We start from the raw sequence: 25,038 nt of genomic DNA on the forward strand, positions 1-25,038 counted from the left end.
GTGTCTTTTTTGTCATTTTGTCTCTTTTTTTGTCATTTTGTCTTTATTTAGTCCTTTAGTCCAACATAAAATGTGATTTTGAATCTTTTTTTTTACTTTCAAAACACTATCATGCTCAATAAAAAATGTTAAATGTTGCAAATGTGAACAAAGGTATGTCTTAGGAACTAAGACATAAAAAATGGTGAATAGCATTTAAGAACATTCTTAGGAACATCCTTTTTTTTTTTTCAAAGAATTTTCTTAAGCTTCATCTTAAGAACACTGTTGTGAATCCGTCCCCAGGCTTTTATTTACAGACACTGTAATATTTCTTTGTTGACGGCAGATTAACTTGACACTTGCCTCTTCTAAAGTTGTGTAACAGTATCATGAAGCAAACATGTTTTAGCTGTTCTCTCAAGTCGTGGATTAAAGGATTTGACGGGCGGCCCCCTGCTCCATGGCCCATTGTTGAAATGAAAGCCAGTGGTAGAGTGTGTGAGCCGCAGCGAGGCCATGCACCATATGGTGAAGTCCTGCTACACGGACGCTGATCCGCCCATCAAAGCCCATTGTTTCTGCTTTGTTCCCGCTTCAAAGGGAATACTGGTCAGTCTGGAAAAGCGCACGGTTTGCCAAAGGGCTCTGGGAGGCAGGTATTCATCTCTGTGTAGTTAAAACTTTATCAGGAATCCTGCAGAAACATGTGCATGTGAACAAACAAGCTGCTGGCGGAGAGCCTGAGCTGAGTTCTTCTAAGAGGTTCTGCTGCTGGTGGGAGTACATAATGATTCAAATGAAGCTCCTTAGAATGTGTCACATACTTATTATTAGACCAGAAGCTTGTATCTTCCAGTCCATTTTCAATTTGAGAAAAAAAAAGACCAATTTTCATCAACACAGATGGATTTTTGGAGATGTATGTATAATGGATTTTGAATGGGGTTTTATGCAAAAATGGAATAACTTTTTCAGGGCATCGTGTGAGATATTCAGGCTCGTCACTTCACTCTTATTGCATGTGTCCAAAACCAAAAACACAGGAGCAAAGGGCAGTAGTTCTCAACCTTTTTGAGTGGCGACCCCCAATTTAACATGCATGTTGTCACTGAACAGAATCTCACGGTAACTGTAACAGTCAGCTTCAAGACAGAGACTCCTTGTAAAGTAATAACTTGCTACTTTGGGATTTGTCAGAAAAGACACAGAAAAGAATCAAATTGCCCACAAAATGACAAAAAATGACCACAAAAAGACACAAATGGACCATAAAAGACACAAATTGACCACAAAATTATCAAAAAAAGACACAAAATGACCAAATAAGACACAAAGCTATGAAAAAAAGACACAAAATTACAAAAGACACAAAATTACCCAAAAAAGACACAAAATTACCAAAAAGACTCAAAATTACCATAAAAGACACAAAATTACCAAAAAAAGACACCGTTAGACCATGGGTCTCAAACTCGCGGCCCGCGGGCCAATTGCGGCCCTTGTGATGATATTTTGTGGCCCCCACCTTGATATGAAAGTTTAATGTGATTTTTATATGAATGGCACTTTACTGTGTTGTGTGTGGAAGGTCCCTTTAATTACTTTTTTTTGGTCATTTTGTGTCTCTTTTAATAATTTTGTGTCTTTTTTTGGGTCATTTTGTGTCTTTTTTTAATAATCATTTAAGAAACATTTTGTTTCTTTTTTTAGTAATTTAGTTTTTTTCTGCCATTTTGTGTCTTTTTTAAAAAATAATTGTGCGTCTTTTTTAGTAATTCTGTCTTTTTTTGGTCATTTTGTGTCTTTTTTTAAGTAATCTAGTTTATTTCTGTCAATTTGTGTATTTTTTTAATTTAATTAGTAATTTAGTGTTTTTTTTCTTTTTTTGGTCATTTTGATACTGCCTCCAGCAGCCCCGAGGATTTTTGAGTTTAAGACCCCTGATATAGAGGAAACAAACTGGCTTATCCACGTTTGCTAGTGTTGGGACAACGAAGCTTCATGAAGCATTTCCTTTATTTTTTGACCCCACTAGATGGCGGTCTTGGCTTCATCAATGGTGATTGAGTGTGTTTTCAGCCCTTTGTTGAACAAAGAGCGCCATCTCTTGGGCTCCATAAATAAAGAAAATGCCTCATGAAGCTTTGTTTGGTGTGGTAATTCTAAAGTGAGTGTGAACAAAGAGACAACAACACCTTGGTACCTGTCTGTTAGAGGAGTGATGACTAATCGTGGCGTGTTGCCCAGGTATTCGTAGGAGTAGAGAAACTGGGCATCGCAAATGTTGGCAAAACAATGTTTCTCCTTCTCGTCCCACCGGTGTCGGAGCTGGGAGAGCCACACGAACGCCTGAGAATTATCCACCTGAAACACAAAGAGAGAGCTGAACAGAGAGAACCGAGGCTTCAACCCTCTGGAGTCCATTAAAGAGCCGGAGGAGACTTCTTCATGACGTAGAAACGAAGCAGCATGTTTCCCTGCTGTCAGCTGAACTCTAAAGTTTTGGCTTTTCCACAAGTTTCCATGTCCAATTTAATGCATCAACTCTTTTTCAGCAAAGGCAAAAATCACCACGACCAAGTGTAGTAAGATGATTTTACTTTTTTTGCAGAGGTTTTTCTAATTTTCAACATTTTTAATGGAATCTTTTGTATTTACTGTTTTCTTGTGAGATTTTGGGGTATTTTTTGTGTGCGTTTTGTATTTTTTTGTGTGTTTTTTGTAATGTTTTAATTTTTTTTGTGTTTTTTGTCTTTTTTTTGTAATTTTGTGTGTGTTTTTATCTGTGTTTTTTCTTTTTTTTTAATAACATTTCTTTGTGTTTATTTGGCATTTTTTGTTTGTTTTTGTGGTTTTTATGTGTTTTTTAATTTTGGGTGTGTTTTTCTTATGTGTTTTTTATGTTTAGGTTTTTTAATCTAGGTTTTTTAATCTTTTGTGTTTACTGTTTTCTTGTGTGATTTCGGGGTATTTTTGTGTGTTTTTTGTAATGTTTTCATTTTTTTGTGTCTTTTTTGTGTCTTTTTTTGTAATTTTGTGTTTGTTTTTGTGTGTTTCTTGTGTGTTTTTTATGTATGTTTGTGTCTTTTTTATTTGTCATTTTTGTTAATTTGTGTGTGTTTTTATGTGTTTTTTGTAATTTTTTCATTTTTTGTGTTTTCAACATTTTTAATGGAATCTTTTTTGTTTACTATTTTCTTGTGTGATTTTGGGGTATTTTTGTGTGTGATTTGTAATTTTATGTGTTTAAAAACTATGATCCAGTAATTCAAAATGACAAAATAATAATTAGGTGAAGTTGTGCTAAAAAAAAAAAGATGATACCAGCAAGACATGGTGATCATTATTTAAGTTGCATATGCAGGCAGAATAAAAAAAGAGCCAAAAACCAACAAAATAGCAAAATAGGTTAAAGTTTATTCTCCTGACAGACTTTTCTGTAGATGATATCTATTATAAGTGTTTAAACCTTTGGAGTTAAACGCAACTTAAAGTTTAGAGTTCAGCTAACAGCTGCTTCGTTTTTAGCTTTCTCACCTTCTAATTATGCTAATGACATACCTTGCTTGAATATCTTAAGTGCATTACTCACTGGTAATAACCTCTGAAAAAATGCAGCACCCATCGTTGCATCTGCATAAGAATTTATACAGTTATGCAGTGAAGCCCCCTCACCTTCTGAGCGATCATCTTGGCCACCACGTCCCTGGCGTGGACGTCGATGGTGCAGATGGTCATGACCTTCTGCCGGTCGCCCGGCGTGAGCTGTCCAATCAGCATGGAGATGAGGGTGTTGAGCTGGGACACCTGCTTCCTGAAGTACTCCTTCATGGCGTTGTCGTAGCCCTCCTCGAGACGGGCGAACGCCATGCCCACGTCAGACGTCCACCAGATCTGAGTGCAAGTCAACGCCACCTGAGACAGTTAAAGAAACCACAGGATTAATGAAGACTGATTAAACAAATATTAACCCTTTGATGCACAACATGGGTCTAAAGTGGCCCGATATGTACGAGTTTTTATGTTCTATATCTTTGCAATAAATTATTTTCATCATTCAGTATTCCAGGTTTTCCTCAATTAGTTTGTTTTTGATCATCATATATCCTAATTTTATGTTTTCCTTTATTCATTTTCTATTAAAATCCTTTTTTGTGTCACTACTCTTCTAATGCACAACATGGGTGAAAAATTACCCATATCCTTTTTTTTTAGCTAAGTAGCTTGCTAAGCTAACTACTTAGCTAACTTCTTGGCTAAGTATTTAGCTAAGTATTTTGCTAAGCTAACTACTTAGCTAACTTCTTGGGTAAGTATTTAGCTAAGTAGCTTGCTAAGCTAACTACTTAACTAACTTCTTGGCTAAGTAGTTTCCCAAACTAAGTACTTAGCTAACTTCTTGGGTAGGTATTTAGCTCAGTATTTTGCTAAGCTAACTACTTAACTAACTTCTTGGCTAAGTAGCTTCCCAAGCGAAAGTACTTAGCTAACTTCTGGGGTAGGTATTTAGCTCAGTATTTTGCTAAGCTAACTGCTTAACTAACTTCTTGGCTAAGAAGCTTCCTAAGCTAACTACTTAGCTAACTTCTTGGCTAAGTATTTAGCTAAGTATTTTGCTAAGCTAACTACTTAGCTAACTTCTTGGGTAAGTATTTAGCTAAGTAGTTAGCTATATAATAATACAAAAACTTTTTTTCTTCATAAAGTATGAGAGGCAAAATGGAAATAATGATCTTTTGTTATCAAACACAAGATATTTAAAGAATACTTGGGATATTCAATCATAAAATAAGTTGATATCAAAAGATAGAGCACAGAAACACACAGCAGCATTAAATAACATGTGGAATGAATGCAGGACTCTGACTTTGATGTTGTGCATCAAAGGGTTAAACATATGGTCGCTGTATGTCATATGTTTTATATTTATATCAGGTAACCCTTTGCCTGTACAAGCTAGAGCTCTCTCTATATATCAAATATGGAAAAGTTGGATGGGGTGCAGAGTTTACATTTCATAGTAAGGCTGTGTTTGCTGACCAGTGAGAAAGTTAGCTTCAAAGAACACTAATGGGCTGAGCAGGTCTTATGTGCTGTGGCCATTAATGGGCACAGAATTTAAAATAACTGCTGCGAGGCTTATCTTGTTTTTCTTCCTCCATCCAAAAAATTGTGATTCCTTTTCATAATTTTATTTTAACTTAAGATGTGAAAGGGGTAGATGTCACCCTCACTTCTGAGACTTCAGAAGAGAATTATATTGGTCCCTTGCTCTTTGTTTTAAATTCTCTTCCTGCCCAGCTGTCATGATCCACACGAGGGAGGATAAAAAACTCTGACACGTTCATTTATGTCACCTCAATGTATTACCATGCATTCACAGCTATAGGCCATATAAGGACAGCGTCACAAATTGGCTCCGGGAATGTGACAAAACAAATGTATTAAGACAAAACAATCAGGAATGGGTAGATCAGTAATGTCAGCAGTGCATGGATATACAGTAGTTTTGGTAATTTTGTGTCTTTTTTTGGTAATTCTGTCATTTTTGGGGGTAATTGTGTCTTTTTTTAATAATTTTGTGTCTTTTTGGGTAATTGTGTCTTTTTTGGGTAATTCTGTGTGTTTTTAAAATAATTTTGTGTCTTTTTTTTGGTAATTCGGTCTTTTTTGGTGGTAATTGTGTGTCTTTTTTAATAACTTTGTGTCTTTTTTGGTTAATTCTCTGTCTTTTTTTAAATAATTTTGTGTCTTTTTTGGTAATTCTGTGTCTTTTTTTGGTAATTCTGTCTTTTTTGGGGGTAATTCTGTGTCTTTTTTAATAATTTTGTGTCTTTTTTGGTTGATACTCTGTCTTTTTAAAAAAATGTGTGTCTTTTTTGGTAATTCTGTGTCTTTTTTGGGGAAATACTGTGTCTTTTCGGGGGTAATTCTGTGTCTTTTCTGGGTAATTCTGTGTCTTTTTTAAATAATTTTGTGTCTTTTTTGGTAATTGTGTCTTTTTTTGGTAATTCTGTGTCTTTTTTAAATAATTTTGTGTCTTTTTTGGTAATTCTGTGTCTTTTTTTTGGTCATTTTGTGTCTTTTTTAGGTCATTTTGTGTATATTTATTGAAAATACACATGTTTAATTTACATTAATAACTTTATAAAGTAATTAATGTAAATTAAACATGAGTATTTTCAATAAATAGATGGACTCCAGAGGGTTAAGTATGTGGTGGCTGTTGAAAACACTGCAGATTCTGTCTGTGAACTGTGTATGTAAAGCATTAGTGAGTGTGTGCACTGGACTGCAGTATCTGTGAGAGGGTAGACATGATTATGGTGCTAATCCATCAGACGGGAAAAAATCCCCAAAGTGAATGTTGTCAGTTAAATCTATACAGAGAGCCCAGTGAGCCTGTTTACCTGAGCAGGATAGTCAAACAGCCACTGTTCTCTGGGTTTCTCCTCGTAGGCCGTCACCGCCTCGGTCATCTGGTGTCGCACCGTGGAGCGCATGCTGTCCAGGAGACGGTTCAGCCACACCTCCACCTGCACACAACACAAAGAAACCAAGTAGTTGTGGGCGATATGGCCCTAAAAGATTATCACCATATTTCAGGGCATTTTTTGCTGCATTTTTAGTCATTTTGTGTCTGTTGTTGTGTCTTTTTTTGGTCATTTTGTGTCTTTTTTTGGTCATTTTGTGTCTTTTTTTGGTAATTTTGTGTCTTTTTTGTGCCTTTTTTTAGTCATTTTGCGTCTTTTTTTTGTGTCTTTTTGTAGTCATTCTGTGTCTTTATTGTCATTTTGTGCCTTTTTTGGTCATTTTGTGTCTTTTAATGGTCATTTTGTGTCTTTTTTGTGCCTTTTTTGATTATTTTGTGTCTTTCTTTGGTCGTTTTGTGTCTTTTTTGTGCCTTTTTTTGGTCATTTTGTCTTTTTTGGTCGTTTTGTGTCTTTTTTAGTCCTTCTGTGTCTTTTTTAGTCATTCTGTGTCTTTTTTGGTCATTTTGTGTCTTTTTTGTGCCTTTTTTTAGTCATTTTGTGTCTTTTTTGTGTCTTCTTTAGGTCATTTTGTGTCTGTTTTTGGTCTTTTTTTTAGTCATTTTGTGTCTTCTTTTTGGTCATTTTGTGTCTTTTTTAGTCATTCTGTGTATTTTTTGTCATTTTGTGCCTTTTTGTGTCTCTTTTTGGTCATTTTGTGTCTTTTTGGTCAAATGTTATATTTTTTTACAGCAAAATTGTGTGTTTCCTAGAGTTTATGACAGTAAAAGTTAAAGTTTTGTGCTTTTCTTTGATTTACGGTCATTAAAAGTGTCTGCTACGGTGATATACAAAGTTTAATTTTACGGCCTATTTCTGATGTAATTTGACAGTGTTTTACTATAATTTCTACAAACATTTTTTACAGTGTAAATATACTTTCAGTAGGTTGAAATGTGACGTAAGTGCAGCACATGAGACTCTGGAGCCGCCACAGTCTAGGTCATTAATGGGAACCCTTACGCCACTACGGCAACAAGAAAAATAAAAAAATATGGGTATATATATATAATTGTGAACGATAGGATATGGCACACCCCTAAAAGACAGGCCGTGAATATAAAAGCAGAAAAAACGTTGCAATGAATGTCACGTGAGCACCGACGGGGCTTCTTATCAATGGACCCTAATGAGGTCATTAATAAGCATTAGAGTGGAAGTGGAGTCAGGCAAATACTATGGGATATAATGGAAAGTTAATGGATTCATGGGCTTTGATATGCAAAGCCCCCGGGGGCAACGACAGACTCAATTTCATTTGTCTCCTTTATTGTGGCTTGTGATATCTATATTTGATATGTATTTTCTTCCATTACAGAGAAAGGGCAGGTAAGTGAATTTCCTCATCAATGTGTCATATGTTCGTCTGCAGACAGCCATAGTACCACAGACACCAGACAGATTAATAGAGATAATAAATGTCTTCAGTGTTTAGCTTCACTTACACACGTTATAGAACACGATTTTTAGAGACATTAACTCACTATTGGGCTGTTTGGGCTCTTTTGATGTCTTTTCGTGTCTTTTTTGGTCATTTTGTGTCTGTTGTTGTGTCTTTTTTAGTAATTTTGTGTCTTTTCGTGTCCTTTTTTGTATTTTGTGTCCTTTTTAGTCATTTTGTGTCTTTTTTGTAATTTTGTGTCTTTTTTTGGTCATTTGTGTGGTTCTGTGGTTATTTTGGTCATTCTGTCTTCTCATTTTGTCTTCTTTGATCATTTTTGTCTTTTTTAGACATTTTGTGTCTTTTTTTAGGTCTTTTTGTGTCTTTTTTTGGTCATTTTGTGTCTTTTTTTTTGTCATTTTGTGCCTTTTTTAGTCATTTTGTGTCTTTTGGTCATGTTGTGTCTTTTTTTGGTCATTTTGTGTCTTTTTAAGTCATTTTGTGTCTTTTGGTCATGTTGTGTCTTTTTTTGGCCATTTGTGTCATTTTGTGTCTTCTGTAGGGTTTTTTTGGTCATTCTGTCTTCTCATTTTGTCTTATTTGGTCATTTTGTGTCTTTTTTTGGTCATTTTGTGTCTTTTTTTGGTCATTTTGTGTCTTTTTTCAGTCATTTTGTGTCTTTTTTTGGTCATTTGTGTGGTTCTGTGGTTATTTTGGTCATTCTGTCTTCTCATTTTGTCTTATTTGGTCATTTTGTGTCTTTTTTTGGTCATTTTGTGTCTTTTTTTGGTCATTTTGTGTCTTTTTTCAGTCATTTTGTGTCATTTTGTGTCTTTTTTTGTCATTTTGTGTCATTTTCAGTCCTTTAGTCCAACATAAAATGTGATTTTGAACCTTTATTTTTAAACTTTCAAAACACTATCATACTCAATAAAGAATTTGAAATGTTTCAAATGTGAACAAATGTGTCAAATCTAACATATAAGAGGGTTCCATCCAGTTCTATCATTTTATACTAAATCTATTTGAGCTTGTCTCCAGTTTTACTTGGTATATCATCATCAAACTGAAACTGGCCTCATGGAGTTTACAGCCAGAACTTTAGAGGTAAATTTACAGTAGGGCTCCACGCTGCTTTGTTTTCTAGTCTGGATGGAGTCAAAGAGTCTCCAGAGGGTTAAAGACATTATCTCACCTGTCCGGTGCAGTCACAGGGCTGATTAAAGGGGACGTACTCGTCCTCCTTGCTGTACATGCCCAGGCCAGTCTTAGAAGGATTCCCCTCTCCGTCGGCTTCAAACTGCATCTTAGCCATGTTGTCAAACAGCTTAGACAGATGCTTCTGAACCTGAACACACAAACACACTGACACACTCAGCTCGGGATCAATTTACACCGTTCTCACGCTTTGACTGGTATTTTCTTTGCGGCCGTGCAAATAAATAACATTTCATTACCGTTTTTCAGAATCATTTATAGAAGGGCAGGACCCGTGTTCAGCAGCATGCCTGCTAACTTCCTCTTTAGAGAGATTTAGTGGCAACTTGTGCTTAACAGTGATTTATTTCCCACAGTGGAAAATGCATAAGACAATGTCCTGCTGATGGAGGTTGCAGCAGGCTGCAAAACTATGAGCGGCATTGCCCCTGTGTGGACACTGTGGGTACTACATGCATCAAAAGAGTTAAATGGTGCAATCAAGCATGTTTAGAGAAAACTGTTAGAGAGAAACTTGAGGAAAGTTTAATGCAAAATGTGTTTTTTTTACTGTGTGAACAGACTAGTGCAACAAAAGAGCCAGAAAAGCAGAAAAAATGTCAGAATGGAGCCCCAAAGCCTTATTTTGGGCCTTAAAATGAAGATAAAACAGCCTACGAATTCTAAATTAGCCTACCAATATTACTAATAGGTCATAATGAGCACTTATTAATATGATTTTGTCAGAATGCAGCAAGGAGCCAAGTGTAAATGAGAGGCTGAGTCACGAAGAAAATAAATATCTCAGGAGATTTAGAAACAAAAGGGAAACATAAAACAAGACATGAAGTTGGCAAAAGTTAGACTTTCGTAAGCTGTGATGCACATTTTAGCTGTTGAAACATTTTTTTTAATGCTGTATATAAGCTACACATTTTTACAATTGTAGAATACAAATTGCTTTTGCCCTACACCAGGGATGGGCAACTTAAATGCTGCAGGGGGCCACAATGTTTCATGTTCACTACCACAGGGCCACATAAAGGAGCATACACTTAACCAGATATGATGAAACTGCAATTTTAAATATGTTTACAGTGCAGTAACTTAACATATTTCATGCTCAAATGCATGTATAACAGCATAAATAGGAATACAAAAGGTTTGAAGCAAATAAAAAAAAACCACTTAGGCCCCGTTTACACGATGGAAAACGCAGATATTTCCATGTGGTTTGGCCTCTCATTTACACAAAAACCCTGTTTTTATCACAGAAAACGATTATTTCTAAAAACTCCGGGCAAAGTGGAGAATTTGGAAAACTCCGGTTATGTGTTGTCGTGTCAACTGGGAGAAACAAACGGGGTTTTAGGTTCTCTTTTTTTTTTTTTTTTATCAGTGCAAGAACAGCAGACCAACATTAATTGCAAGAAGTAATTTTGTGCATTTTTACTCTGCACTTTTAAGATTTCATGCTCAAATGCATGTAGTTTATACTGAGGGCCACTTCAAGTGAGGGTGCGGGCCGTATGTGGCCCCCGGGCCTCCAGTTGCCCACCCCTGGCCTACACCAATACAATGAATGAAAATTAAAATGTAAGGAATTAATTCATTTCATATCATTTCTTTGTCACAGCCACAGGGAGCCTACTGCAGATGGTTGCTTTGCATTGGACTAGTGCATTGCTAATACTAATAATAATACTACTAATAATAAAAGTGGAGTGACCTGGTGTGGGTTGGTCCCATTAGACAGGATGTCCAGCAGATCAGCTGAAGAGATAAAGTAGAACCTGGGGAAGGCCAGGCGCTTGGTGTCCAGGTATTCTGCCAGAGCTTTTTCACACAGAGACAGCCTGCAGAGAAACACACAGAGAGTCAGCAGAAGAAGAATGAACCCTGAATAAAACACATACGCAGTAGAAACAGAGAGAACTCTCACCTGCTCTGGATGTCCTCCAGTTTACCAAACAGGCCTGCTTTATTGGTGGCTTCCACCACGTTGGGCGTCTGGTGCACAGTGTTTGCCAGCTCTTTGAAATCACCATCAATCCCCTCAAATCTCTTGGAGTCCTGCAGAGGATTTCACAAGAGAACCCAGCCAGAGGATTTAGGTTCCCAGAAGAGAGGAGAGAGAACCAGTTTAATAGCAAACATCTGGTTTAATGACAGCCCCGATACTGTGGAGCAGCTCAACCCCTAAACTCAGAGTAGGAGCCAATTAATGCGTTCTTAATTACCAGCTATGACGATCATTCATGGCACCGACAGGGTGCAGGGCCTGCATGCATATGAGCCTGTCAGTGATGTAAACCTACACAGCTGTAATTAACTGCATGTTCCTGAATGCAATTCACTCTATAAAGCAGCTATTCTCAACCTTGGGGTCCCGACCCCAACTGGGGTCGCGAGATGATTTCTGGGGGTCTTTTTGTTTTTGGTAATTTTGTGTCTTTTTTTGGTCATTTTGTGTGTTTTTTTTAGTCATTTTGTGTCTTTTTTGGTAATTTTGTGTCTTTTTTTGGTCATTTTGTCTTGTTTTTTTAGTCATTCTGTGTCTTTTTTGGTATTTTTGTGTCTTTTCTGGTCATTTTGTGTCTTTTTTGGATCATTTTGTGGGCAATTTGTGTCTTTTTTGGTCATTTTGTTTCCTTTTTTGGTCATTTTGTGTCTTTTTTAGTCATTTTGTGTCTTCTTTTGGTCATTTTGTTTCTTTTTTGGTCATTTTGTGTCTTTTTTTTCGTCATTTTGTGTCTTTTTTTGGTCAATTCGTGTCTTTTTGTGGTCATTTTTTGTCATTTTGTAATCAATTAGAGTCCTTTTTTGCTTAATTTTATGTCATTTTTTGGTCATTTTGTGTGTTTTTTATATCATTTTGTGGTCAATTTGATTCTTTTTTGGGGTAATTTTGTGTCTTTTCTGACAAATCCCAAAGTATCAAGTTGTTACTTCCCAAGGAGTCTCTGGCTTGAAGCTGACTGTTACACACTCAGGAGGTCAGAATGGACCTTTAAACTGATAGCAAAGGACTTAGATTAAAAGTACCAATACAATATAAAAAATATATAAATGCACAGACAGAGAGATGTTTTAGTTGTTGTCTGCTTCATTATTTGTCCAAAATTCGTCGTATCAACTGAGTTTGTATGATCTGAACTGTGAGATTCTGTTCAGTGAACAACATGCAGGTTAAATTGGGGGTCGCCACTCAAAAAGGTTGAGTATTCCTTCTATAAAGTGTGTTACCTCAGGCAGCTGTGAGCGAATGTCCTCTGAACCAATAAAGATGCTCTCCAGGTGGGTCCAGGTCCGCTGCACCTCGAACCAGATGGAAATAACAGAGTCGGCCACAGACAGCTTGCTCTGCCACAACGAGACTTCCTCCAGGAAGTGGGCGATGTATTTGGAGGACATGAGGTTCTGCAGCTGCACCTGGTTGTCCTCCAGAGTCTCGATCAGCTCCTCGTCTGTACGAAGAAGAGGCACCTGGGTCCGGTGGTGGGGCTCGTACTGGAACTGCATACCTGGACGGGATCAATACACTCCATCAGCAGGTCTACTCTGGATGGAATTGACCTATGGCTAAGCCCCGCCCCCAAACGCGATGAGCCAATCACAGTGTGCATAACTAACCCAATACACTCGGACATTCTCTACTTTCACGTCCATTGAAATGCATTGGAGATATGCTGTGTTCGATTGCACTCGGAACTCGGAAAGATCTGACCTTCGAGTCGGAAAAGTGCAATAGAACGGCCCTTGAACTTGGGAATTAGGGTTTTACCGTTGTAAACTTTGGTGACCCCCCCATTGAGGTTACCGCTAGGTGAGGTTACCGCTAGATGAGGTTACCGCTAAGTGAGGTTACCGCTAGGTGAGGTTACCGCTAGGTGAGGTTACCACTAGGTGAGGTTACCGCTAGATGAGGTTACCGCTAGGTGAGGTTACCACTAGGTGAGGTTACCACTAGGTGAGGTTGCTGCTAGGTGAGGTTACCACTAGGTGAGGTTACCACTAGGTGAGGTTGCCGCTAGGTGAGGTTACCGCTAGGTGAGGTTACCACTAGGTGAGGTTACCACTAGGTGAGGTTACCGCTAGGTGAGGTTACTGCTAGGTGAGGTTACCGCTAGGTGAGGTTACCACTAGGTGAGGTTACCACTAGGTGAGGTTACCACTAGGTGAGGTTACCTCTAGGTAAGCTTACCGCTACGTGAGGTTACCGCTAGGTGAGTTATCCGCTAGGTGAGGTTACCGCTAGGTGAGGTTGCCGCTAGGTGAGGTTACCGCTAGGTGAGGTTACCTGTGTATACTGCAGGAGGGATGTTACACATGTCCTTATTCTCGCGATATAGCCTTTATTTTTTAACTTTTCTATAGTGATTTTTCTATTTAAATAAATGAATAAACGTTTAATGTAGCCCTTATTTAGTTGTTTTTGTCAAACTAATGAATTAAATGCTGACTCATCTATATTTAACATTAGATGTATTACATCGCTTAAAATCAAGAGGGCTTCACAACCCCCCATGGATCTTTGGCGCCCCCCTGGGGGGGTCGGGCCCCCCATGTTGGGAATCACTGGACTAAAGGACAGTCCGGATTACAGCATAACATCCCTTTGTGTACCTGTCCATGTTGAGTTGAGTTCAGAGAGGACTTTCTCCATCCCCATCTCCTTCACAGCCTTGTCCACAATCCCTCTCACCTCGTCTTCAAAGCAGTGCAGGTTCAACTGCAGCAGGTCAGCAAGACTGGTGTCCTGTTAGAGACAAGACACATCTGAGCTACACGATATCATGATATATGACAGGGGTGGGCAACCTTTACTAACTAAAGAGCCACTGTTGGCCAAAAAAAAAGAGAAAATCGCGGAATGGAGCCCCAAACCTTATATTGAGCCTAAATTAAAATTAAACAGCCTAATAAGTCTAAATTAGCCTACCAACATTATTGATAGCCATATTGAGCATTTATTAATATGATTTTGAAAACTAGCCTATATCAGGGAACTCAAAACTAAACTCAAAGTTGGCAAAACTTAAAGGTTAAGGCACCGGGCCGGAGACTTTCATAAGTTATGAAGAACATTTTAGTTGACTTAAATGTCAAAACTTTTTTAATATGCTGTAGAAAGGCTATACAATTTTACAATTGAGGAATACAAATAGCTTTTGGTCTACACCATTGATAAATGAACATTTTAATGTAAAAATATATATATAATGTTTTTGTCTCAGCCACGGGGAGCCCCTGCAGGCGGCCTAAAGAGCCACATGAGGCTCTGGAGCCACAGGTTGACCACCCCTGATATATGATGTGAGTTTTAGTTTCAACATTAATACATTAACTTTGTGCAATTTTTAAACGGAATATGTCACAGAGGATTATCAAAAGATCGCCTCGTTTAATTTACGTGTTTGATAACTTTTTTGGAACCGTGGTTGCAGCACATTCAGTTTATAATGGCGTCACCTACAAGCAAGAAAACTGAGTGCTTCTGCAGGCAACGAAATTGACTACAGCAGTACCTCTTGCTGCCTGCAGGTGGCAGTATCTAACATCAGCACTATGAAGACCTGGAGACCTTCTTAGGATTTTTAGGGAAATTAACTGACTAAACAAGACACAACATGACTAAAAAGACATAACATGACTAAAAAAAGACACAAAATTATGAAAAAAAGACACAAAATAACTAAAAAAGACACAACAACAGACACAAAATGACCAAAAAAGACACGAAAAGACATAAAAAGGATTCGAAAATGGACAAAATAGCCCAAGACTCCATAGAGTTAATGTCTCTAAATTGCAATAATTTTTTGATAATAATTGCAATAAAAAACTATCAAAGAAATGCAATTTAATAGCTGTGATTTGTCGCTGCTAAAGCTTTGTTAGCTTCCCCGGCTAACAGAAGGAGCTGCTTCACACTAACCAGATCCTGAGGCTCAATGCAGACACAGTGTCTGCATTGCATTGTTATTGCTAATCCGTAGAATAAAGTGTAAACCTGGGTCATGGTGAAGTGGACTCCAGTAGCAGCCATCAGCTGGTGCCAGTGGCGTGCTCGTATGGCGGGGTTCTGCAGCTCCGCCACGGCCCGCAGGGACGTCAGGAGGTTCTTCACCCGGCCGTCCAGACCGGAGAAGGCCTCCCAGGCTCTCACCTGTCACACACAGAGACCAGCAATCAATACAAGAGCTGCTGAAAGAGAAGTAGATAAAGCTCAGGCTTTATTTACTTCCACTGAAGTTGACCTTCATGTATTTACACACAATTGATGCGTCTTTACTGTTGCTGTACCTGACAAGCCTCGTCTTCCTGTTCTTGTCTTCCTACAATACTACTACACTGCAAAAAAGGTGTGTCTAAAACAAGATAAAACACTAAATCTGAGGGAAATTATCTTGCTACATGGACAGATAATTTACCTTGACAAGATTTCTTAAATTAAGATTATTAAATCTAGAAATAAGCATTTTCCAGAACTTTGAAATCATCACCAAAAAAAGGACACAAAATGACCAAAAAAAGACACAAAATGACTTTAAAAAAAGACACAAAATGACAAAAAAAAGACACAAAATGACTAAAAAGACACAAAATGACCAAAAAAGAATCAAAATGACACAAAAAGACACAAAATGAGAACAGTGTCGCAATGCAACATGGGACTTTTCCAAAACTTTGTAATCATCACAAAAAAAAGACAAAAGGACCAAAAAAAGACACAAAATGACCAAAAAAAGAAACAAAATGACCAAAAAAGACACAAAATGACAAAAAAAAGACACAAAATTACCAAAAAAGACTCATAATGACTTAAAAAAGACTTGGGGTCGCCAAGGAGTGTCACAATGCATCATGGGACTTTTCCAGAACTTAAATCATGGTGGAAGACGACTATAGCGGAGGGAGCTCAGATATAACAGCTATAAGCTGTCAAATACTTTTTGAATTTCATTTCTATCTGCTACAGAGGCTGAAAAATCTATTATTTAGTAGGAAGAGTTGACACTTCTGTTGAATTTACAGAAAAACTTCAGGTTTTAGGGGGTTATTTTAAAATCACCCAGAGGTTTTACAGGCATTTTTTTACAGGCGTTTTAGACCTAAATGGGTTAAATAATCAACCTGTTTGCTGGCAACTACTTTCCTCTAATTATATTTATTTTATGAATGATATTGGATGTCAAAGAGAGATTTAGAAATGTCCTGACCCATGCTGCCCTCCTCACCTCTTTATCCAGCCCTCGTATATCTTTAGAGAAGCGTTTGCACTCCAGCTCCATGTCCTCCACGTGGATCTCCGTCCAGGGAGTCCTCCTCCAGGCCGCCATGCTGGACTCCACCATGGTGATCATGTCCCACAGCTCCTTCAGCAGGCCCACCTCACGCCTCCAGGGAGCAGAGTGGACAAAGTGAGTTACACTGGCATGAAAACTGGAACTCTCACACACTGACTGTGAATGTAAAAGAGCATCTCAGCCATAACGGCTCATTAGATTCGGATTTTGGCAGCAGGCTGGTGGTATTTTCTGCTTCCAGCTTTGGGCTTTTACCTGCATTGACACAAAATGACTAAAAAAAGATACAAAATGACTTAAAAAAAGACACAAAATGACAAAAAAAGACACAAAATGACTAAAAAGAAGACACAAAATGACTAAAATAAAGACACATAATGACTAAAAAAAAGACACAAAATGGCTACAAAAAAGATACAAAATGACCAAAAAGACACAAAATGACCAAAAAAGACATAAAATGACTAAAAAAAGACACAAAATGACCAAAAAGATACAAAATGACTAAGAAAAGACACAAAATTACTAAAAAAAAGACACAAAATGACCAAAAAAGACAAAATGAATTAAAAAAAAGACACAAAATGACCAAAAAAAGACACAAAATGACTAAAAAAAGACACAAAATGACTAAAAAAAGACACAAAATGACTAACAAAAGGACTAACAAAAGACACAAAATGACCAAAAAAGACACAAAAAGACACAAAATGACTAGAAAAAGACACAAAATGACTACAAAAAGAAACAAAAAGACACAAAATGAGAATACATGTGGGAGTGCCGCAATGCAACATGGGACTTTTCCAGAACTTTGTAATCATCACCAAAAAAAACAACACAAAATGACCAAAAAAAGACACAAAATGACAAAAAAAAGACACAAAATGACTAAAAAAAAAGCCACTCACTATATTGTGATTCTGGCAGCAGGCTGGTGGTATTTTACCTGCATTGTCGGAGCTGTTTGTACTCGGAGACGGTGACCTCGAACAGGCTGGCGGACTCCACCAGGGACGCCATGACGGCCTCCCGCTCCAGGATCTGGCCCTGGAACGAGTCCAACATCTGGTAGGGGCTCTCACTGTCAAACCTGGACCGATGCATGATCACACACAGGCAGACACACACACACACACACACACACACACACACACACATTTGGGTGATTCTCATGAACATGGTGCAGCTCATAGCAATAATCCAAGAGCAGTGAATACATATTTTCTTTGACCCTTTATAACATATACAATCTAAAGTCACTGTTTCATATGAATTTATGATCTTTTTTTTTAATTTTTTTTTTAAATTGTGCAATAATACAATACAGCGATATGGACAGACAGGGTGTGAATATTAAACAACGACAATAATGGTACCCCTGTGTATATGTGTGTGTGTGTGTGTGTGTGTGTGTGATAATAATAATATCCATATATTAAATAATAATAATAAATATTATGTATCATTATTAGGCAGAGAAAGCGGTACTACTAAAATGTAAATAGAATAATGATTAAATATATATATATATATATATATATATATATATATATATATATATATTTTGTTGTTGTTTATATATATATTTTTTTTTTTTAAATAAAAAAAAATAAAAAAAGAGCATGCATGCCTAACAATAATACTAATAATGATAATTACAGGAGAGAGGAGAAAAATAAGAGAAAAAAAATAAAAATAAAAAATACAATTTATTCAATCTTTTTAAGGTATTTTCTGACATTTTTACAGACACTGTGAGCTAAATTCATAACTGTAACACATTCTTAAATTAAAAAACAAAACAATGAAAGGTTTCATATATATGTATTAGTATATATATATATATATATATATATATATATATATATATATATATATATATATATATATACATATATATATATATTATAAATATTTATTATAAGTGTGAGGAAACCATGACATTTTTATCTGGATGCATTAAAGTAATAAAATTGTGAATCAAAAATATGTATAAGAATATAGAAAATATTATTTTAACACAAAACAATGAATTGTGCCTCATTTTGGCTATATTGTTCATTCATATAAAAGTGAAATATATTTAGTTTAATAAAGTATGTCCTTATAATCTTCACAGACAGAACTTAGACTGGCTTGATGAGAATCACCCATTTCCAGCAGCTGAGTATAAAGCAGGAAGTGTTGAGGTAATGAGGGCTGCAGCTTGCCAAGCCTGACTTGGCTGCATCAGAACCAGACTGGAGTCTCTAACTGCACTCTGACAATTAACAATGACTTCCATGGCATTAATGGGAAAATAATCACCAGGTTATTAAGAGACCAATTACACACATAACTAATCTGACAATTAGACATTATGACGAAGCATCTCCACCTATGAATTAATTATCCTTATGTTAAGATTCAATTAGCCTTGTCGGATGTGTGAGCCTCCAGATAACACTTGTCTGTTATCAGGTGAGAAGACAGCAAGGACGTTCTTATCCTTTCAAAGGTACGTCCATTAATTATGAATATAGCTCTTAACACTGCATAATCAGTTACAGAGTGCTCGACAGCAGGGGTCTCAAACTTGTGGCCCGCAGGCCAATTGTGGCCCTCGTGATGATATTTTGTGGCCCCCACCTTGATATGAAAGTTTAATGTGAGTTACATATGAATGGCACTTTACCGTGTTGTGTGTGGAAGGTCCCTTTAATGACTTTTTTGTGTCTTTTTTGGTAATTTTGTTTCTTTTTTAAGGTTTTTTTTCTGTCATTTTGTGTGTTTTTGGGTCATTTTGTGTGTTTTTTCTAATAATTTTGTGTCTTTTTTGGTAATTCTGTGTATTTTTTTTGTCATTTTATGTCTTTTTTGTAATTTTGTGTCTTTTTTAAGTAATTTCGTTTTTTTTTCAGTCATTTTAGTCGTTTTGTGTCTTGTTTTTTAATAATTTTGTGTCTTTTTTTGGTAATTCTTCGTCTTTTTTGTAATTTTGTGTCTTTTTTGTAATTTTGTGTCTTTTTTAAATCATTTTGTGTCTTTTTTTGGTAATTCTGTGTATTTTTTGGTAATTTTTTGTCTTTTTAAAGTAATTTTGTGTTTTTTCAGTCATTTTGTCTTTTTGTAATTTTGTGTCTTTTTTGGTCATTTTGTGTCTTTTTTTAGTAATTTTGTGTCTTTTTTTGGTCATTTTGATACTGCCTTCAGGTAATTTGAGTTTGAGACCCCTGCTCTACAGAAAGAGTTATAATATATATTTATACACTGTATATGTTAGAAATTTATTAGTTGTTCCTTACCAAGTTAAAAAAAACCCTTTAGATTTAGAAGTGTTAGATAATTTATCTTGTTTTAAGAGTTAATTTCTTATTTTAAGCGTTCAACATGCTTATTTCTAGATTTAACAATCTTAATTTAAGAAATCTTGTCAAGGTAAATTATCTGTCCATGCAGCAAGATCATTTCCCTCAGATTTACTGTTTTTATCTTGTTTTTAGACGCACCTTTTTTGCAGTGTAGTAGTCAGTAGATATAAGGACACTTTTAAGTCATTAACAATGTTTAATTTCTAAAATATACAGTGTATAAATATATACTATAACTCTTTCTGTAGAGCAGGGGTCTCAAACTCAAATTACCTGGGGGCCGCTGGAGGCAGTATCAAAATGACCAAAAAAAGACACAAAATGACCAAAAAAAGACACAAAATGACAGAAAAAAACCCTAAATTACTTAAAAAAGACACAAAATTACTTAAAAAAGACAAAAAAATAACCAAAAAAGACACAAAATGACCAAAAAAGACAAAAAATGACCAAAGAAATGACACAAAATGACTAAAAAAAGACACAAAATTACTTAAAAAAGACACAAAATGACCAAAAAAGACACAAAATTACTTAAAAAAGACTCAAAATGACCAAAAAAAGACACAAAATTACTTAAAAAAGACACAAAATGACCAAAAAAAGACACAAAATTACTTAAAAAAGACACAAAATGACCAAAAAAGACACAAAATTACTTAAAAAAGACACAAAATGACCAAAAAAAGACACAAAATTACAAAAAAACACACAAAATGACCCAAAAAAGACAGAAAATGACTAAAAAAAGACACAAAATTACAAAAAAAAGACACAAAATGACCAAAAAATACAGAAAATTACAAAAAAAGACACAAAATAGTATAAAAACTATAGTATTTAGTAAACCATTGATTAAGTCTTTATATACTGCTGCTTCATAACTGAATCATGCTGCTGTTAAGCATTCCCAAACAGACGGTAGGAGCCAACGTGTCCTCTACCTGAAGGGCCCGTTGCTGCGGAAGTGTTCCCTGAACGTGTGCTGCTCCACGTCGAACGAAGCACACTTTCGCCGCAGACTCGCCACCTCGATGGCCTGCAGAGGCGCCACTTGTTGTTTGACTAACACAGCCTGCTTTTTCACGTTGTTCCATTTTTCTGGCAACTCCTGCAGATAGACAGATAGATAAACAGATAAACAGAGAGGAGGGAGATAAAGAGGAGGAGATAAAAGGCAAGGAGTGCAGGGGTGACTGGTGATGAATTACCAGGAGGAGGAGCACAAAACAGAGATAAGCAACTGGAAGACAGAGAGAAAAGAAAAGAGGAATGGCTTCTGTCTTCGCTCAAAGGAACACAGGGAGGAATATGTGCTGGTTAACCCTCTGGAGTCTTAAAAAATGTTTACCATGCCATGTTGGAATTGTTTTTTCAGCAAAACATCACCTATTTGACATGGTTACTATTTTTTTTTTTTCATTTTGACTTACTTGATCAACATTTTGGACAGAAATAACACACAAAAACACACAAAAGAACAAAAAAAATACAAAAAATGCACACAAAGACACAAAAGAACAAAAAAAATACACATAAAAACACAAAAAAATACACAAAATGACAAAAAACACAAAAAATGACAAAAAACATGGATAAAAACACAATAACAAACACAAAACACAAAAAACACGGATAAAAACACAAAAACAAACACAAAAACAAACACAAAAAATTACAAAAAAATGGATAAAAACACAAAAACAAACACAAAACACAAAAAAACACGGATAAAAACACAAAAACAAACACAAAAAACACAAAAAATTACAAAAAACATGGATAAAAACACAAAAACAAACACACAACACACACAAAAATACAAAAAAAAATGACAAAAAACAAACAAAACACAAAAAATACATATAACACAAAAAATGACAAAAAACATGGATAAAAACACAAAGATAAACACAAAACACACACAAAAAATACAAAAAAACATGCATGAAAAAACAAAATCCACACAAACAATACAAAAAAACACACAAAAACAAACAAAAAATTACAATAAACACAGAAACAAGACAGAACTTTAGAGTTCAGCTGACAGCAGAGCTGGATGCTGCTTTGTTTCTACGTCGTGGCATCATAAGAGGTGATGAGAATAAGAAGTGGTGCTCATTAAATGACGACCAAGTAACTGAACATCTGTCCTCACCTCCAGCTGTTTGTAGACCATGTCAGGCAGCTCCTGCTCATAGACCTTCAGCAGAGCGATGGTCTTCTGTAGGGGCTCAAACATGGCGTCGGTACTGTTCTGTCTCTCTTTAACAGCCAGCAGGTGACCCAGGACCCCCACCAGGCCCCCGTAGTCCCCCTCCTCCACCTGCTGATTGAGGCCACAGGCAGCCACACTGATGAACTCCTCCAGATCTGACAGACTGAGGAGAAAACACAGGGGTCATCTCAGGGTCGCACATTAAAGTGCTATTGTAGTGATGGGACCATGAAGCCTCATGAAGCATTTCCTTTATTTTTTGACCCCACTAGATGGCGGTCTTGGCTTTAAAAAAAGGCTTCATCAATGGTGATTGAGTGTGTTTTCAGCCCTTTGTTGGACAAAGAGCGCCATCTCTTGGGCTCCGTAAATAAAGAAAATGCTTCACGAAGCTCCGTTGTCCCAACACTAGCGATTTGTAAATTGGTACAATAAAGATCAGTTATGTGTTAGCCTGTGAAAACATATAATTTGATGAACCTGGTATCACAGGAATCCATGAAATAGCCACGGATTTCGCTACAATGCAAGTTAATGACAGTCATATCCCGTGGCTATTCCAACATACAAAGTGATTATGTACATTCACTGAGTGAATATTTAGAAAATAAAACATATATTTCTCGCTAGAAATGTGATCAAAATCCATTTTTATGCAGAAACTAAGTCAAAACATTATTTTTTTTCACTAAAAATGAGAGAACTGTCCGCCATGTTTTTTGTTCTGACCGCTGGAACCTTGAAAGTCACGTGACTTGGAACAAACCAATAGGAAAAAATATCCATGGAATAGCCACGGGATATGACTGTCATTAACTTGCATTGTAGCGAAATCCGTGTCAGTTTCACGGAAATTTGAGTGATTCCGTGGCTATTCCACGGATTTTGAGTTAAGCGAATCCGTGGCTATTCCACAGATTCCTGTGAGACCAGGTTGAATTTGACTATGCATGTGCAACATTTAGAAACAACGGGCATAAATCCATCTAACGTTTGCGAACTTTGGCCACAATCAGCTACTGGTCATACCAGACCAAATGAGGCTGTAGAATCAAAACCCTTGAGTGTATTAAACTGTACTTCACCTGTTGGTCACATGATCGATGAGATGCTGTTTGAACATGAAGCTCCACTTCTTAATGACGTTAAGCAAGCCGCTCTTCATGCTGCTGCCATCCACCCTCATCCACCCGTGGAACACATGCACCGGCTCCAGAGCCTGCACCTCCTCGTAGATCTTCTCATACCTGGAAATATTCGTCATATCAGTGGAAGCGCAACCGAACTCTAGTGTTTCAGGATTAATCCAAACGAACGACACACTCATGCTAGGGCTGCACAAATAATCCAATTTTAAACGCCATTTGTAAAAGCCGGCGAAGCAGTGTTGGCAACTTAGCAACTCTCTTGCTATATTTGGCCACTTTTCAGACCCCCTTAGCAACTATTTTTCATAAAGCGACTGCGACTTTTCCTGGTGTTATTGGAGACTTTTGGAGACTCGTTCTTACTCTTCTTAACGAGCCGCTCATTAAGCGCTGAACAAGACATTTTTAACAAACAAAACGTTCAAATAAACTGCTGTTAAGTGAAAATACAGCAAATACAAATCCAACAACTTTTTCTGGTGTTATTAGAGACTTTTGGAAACAAAAAGACACAAAATTACCAAAAAAAGACACAGAATTCTGAAAAAAAAGACAATAAATATTATTAAAAAAAGAAGAGTAAGAAGGAGTCGAAGTGGCACATTCCTCCTGCAGCAGTCTCTCCCAGCTGCAGAGCCGGAGGGGATGTTAACCCCTTAGCGTCCTGTCTGCAAATTGCTAACAGGCTAACAGTTAGCTCTGTAGTAGTACAGTGTGTATGTGCTAACAGGCTAACAGTTAGCTCTGTAGCAGTACAGTGTGTATGTGCTAACAGGCTAACAATTAGCTCTGTAGCAGTACAGTGTGTATGTGCTAACAGGCTAACAATTAGCTCTGTAGCAGTACAGTGTGTATGTGCTAACTGGCTAACAGTTAGCTCTGTAGCAGTACAGTGTGTATGTGCTAACAGGCTAACAGTTAGCTCTGTAGCAGTACAGTGTGTTAGGCTGCTGCTGCAGGAGGTGTTCACTTAGCGATCTCTGTTTGTTTACAACAAGCACCGGACACTAAAAACTGTTCCTATTGTTTGTTTAAAAGTAGAGCAATAAAAATACAGATGTTTTCCCTAACATGATTAATAATTGTGATTAATAATCGTGATTACAATATTGATCCAAATAATCATGATTATCATTTTGGCCATAATCGTGCAGCCATAATTCCTTTTGACTGATACCCACCCGTCCACCTGTTCTCTGAAGTTCTCCAGTGTCGGTGGACTCTCTGAGAGGCTTTCATCAGTATAAACCTCCGTCTCCTGGCTTGCGACCGCGTGGCCGTAAAGAAGGAACTGACGGAGGAACTCCTTCCTGTCGTCCACATACAGGTAGCTGTAGCGCTCCAGAGAGTTGAGAAACTCGCAGCATGTTGCCATGACACCCTGCACACGATCCATGAGGAGAAGACGCATTTCTGCCAGATCGGCCATGTCCTCCATGTCAGCCTGAGGGGACATTTTGGTTAGTTTTCTAACATTTAGACCAGGGGTCTCAAACTCAGATTACCTGGGGGCCGCTGGAGGCAGTATCAAAATGACCAAAAAAAGACACAAAATTATTTTAAAAAGACACAAAATGACACAAAAAAGACACAAAATGAACAAAAAATACACATAATTACCAAAAAGACACAAAATTAAAAAAAAAAGGCACAAAATGACTGAAAAAAACTAAATTACTTAAAAAAGAAACTAAATGACCAAAAAAGACTAAAAATTATTAAAAGATAGACACAAAATTATTTAAAAAAAGACACGAAATTACCAAAAAAATACACAAAATTACCAAAAAAAGACACAAACTTACTAAAAAAGACACAAAATTACCAAAAAAAGACACAAAATGATTTTTAAAGAGACACATTATTTAAAAAAGACACAAAATTATTTTAAAAAAGACACAAAATTACAAAAAAAA

The 25,038-nt window shown here is 36.7% G+C and overlaps 1 protein-coding gene across 1 annotated transcript in view; it reads right to left on the reverse strand.

Moving 5' to 3' along the window:
• Positions 1–25,038, reverse strand: part of LOC131959197 (dynein axonemal heavy chain 9-like) — a 252,061-nt gene that overhangs the window by 194,057 nt on the left and 32,966 nt on the right. The window contains exons 18-32 of the mRNA XM_059324311.1: positions 24,304–24,566; positions 23,060–23,221; positions 21,915–22,137; positions 20,698–20,864; positions 17,350–17,493; positions 16,332–16,491; positions 15,104–15,259; positions 13,717–13,849; positions 12,337–12,614; positions 11,033–11,163; positions 10,820–10,946; positions 9,089–9,241; positions 6,393–6,518; positions 3,658–3,897; positions 2,186–2,346 (exon numbers count right to left, since the gene is read on the reverse strand). Coding sequence (XP_059180294.1) covers positions 2,186–2,346; positions 3,658–3,897; positions 6,393–6,518; positions 9,089–9,241; positions 10,820–10,946; positions 11,033–11,163; positions 12,337–12,614; positions 13,717–13,849; positions 15,104–15,259; positions 16,332–16,491; positions 17,350–17,493; positions 20,698–20,864; positions 21,915–22,137; positions 23,060–23,221; positions 24,304–24,566 — 2,624 coding nt within the window. The remainder of the gene's footprint in view (positions 1–2,185; positions 2,347–3,657; positions 3,898–6,392; positions 6,519–9,088; positions 9,242–10,819; positions 10,947–11,032; positions 11,164–12,336; positions 12,615–13,716; positions 13,850–15,103; positions 15,260–16,331; positions 16,492–17,349; positions 17,494–20,697; positions 20,865–21,914; positions 22,138–23,059; positions 23,222–24,303; positions 24,567–25,038) is intronic.

The sequence above is a fragment of the Centropristis striata genome, chromosome 21, assembly GCF_030273125.1.
Source record: "Centropristis striata isolate RG_2023a ecotype Rhode Island chromosome 21, C.striata_1.0, whole genome shotgun sequence".
Lineage (NCBI taxonomy): Eukaryota > Metazoa > Chordata > Actinopteri > Perciformes > Serranidae > Centropristis > Centropristis striata.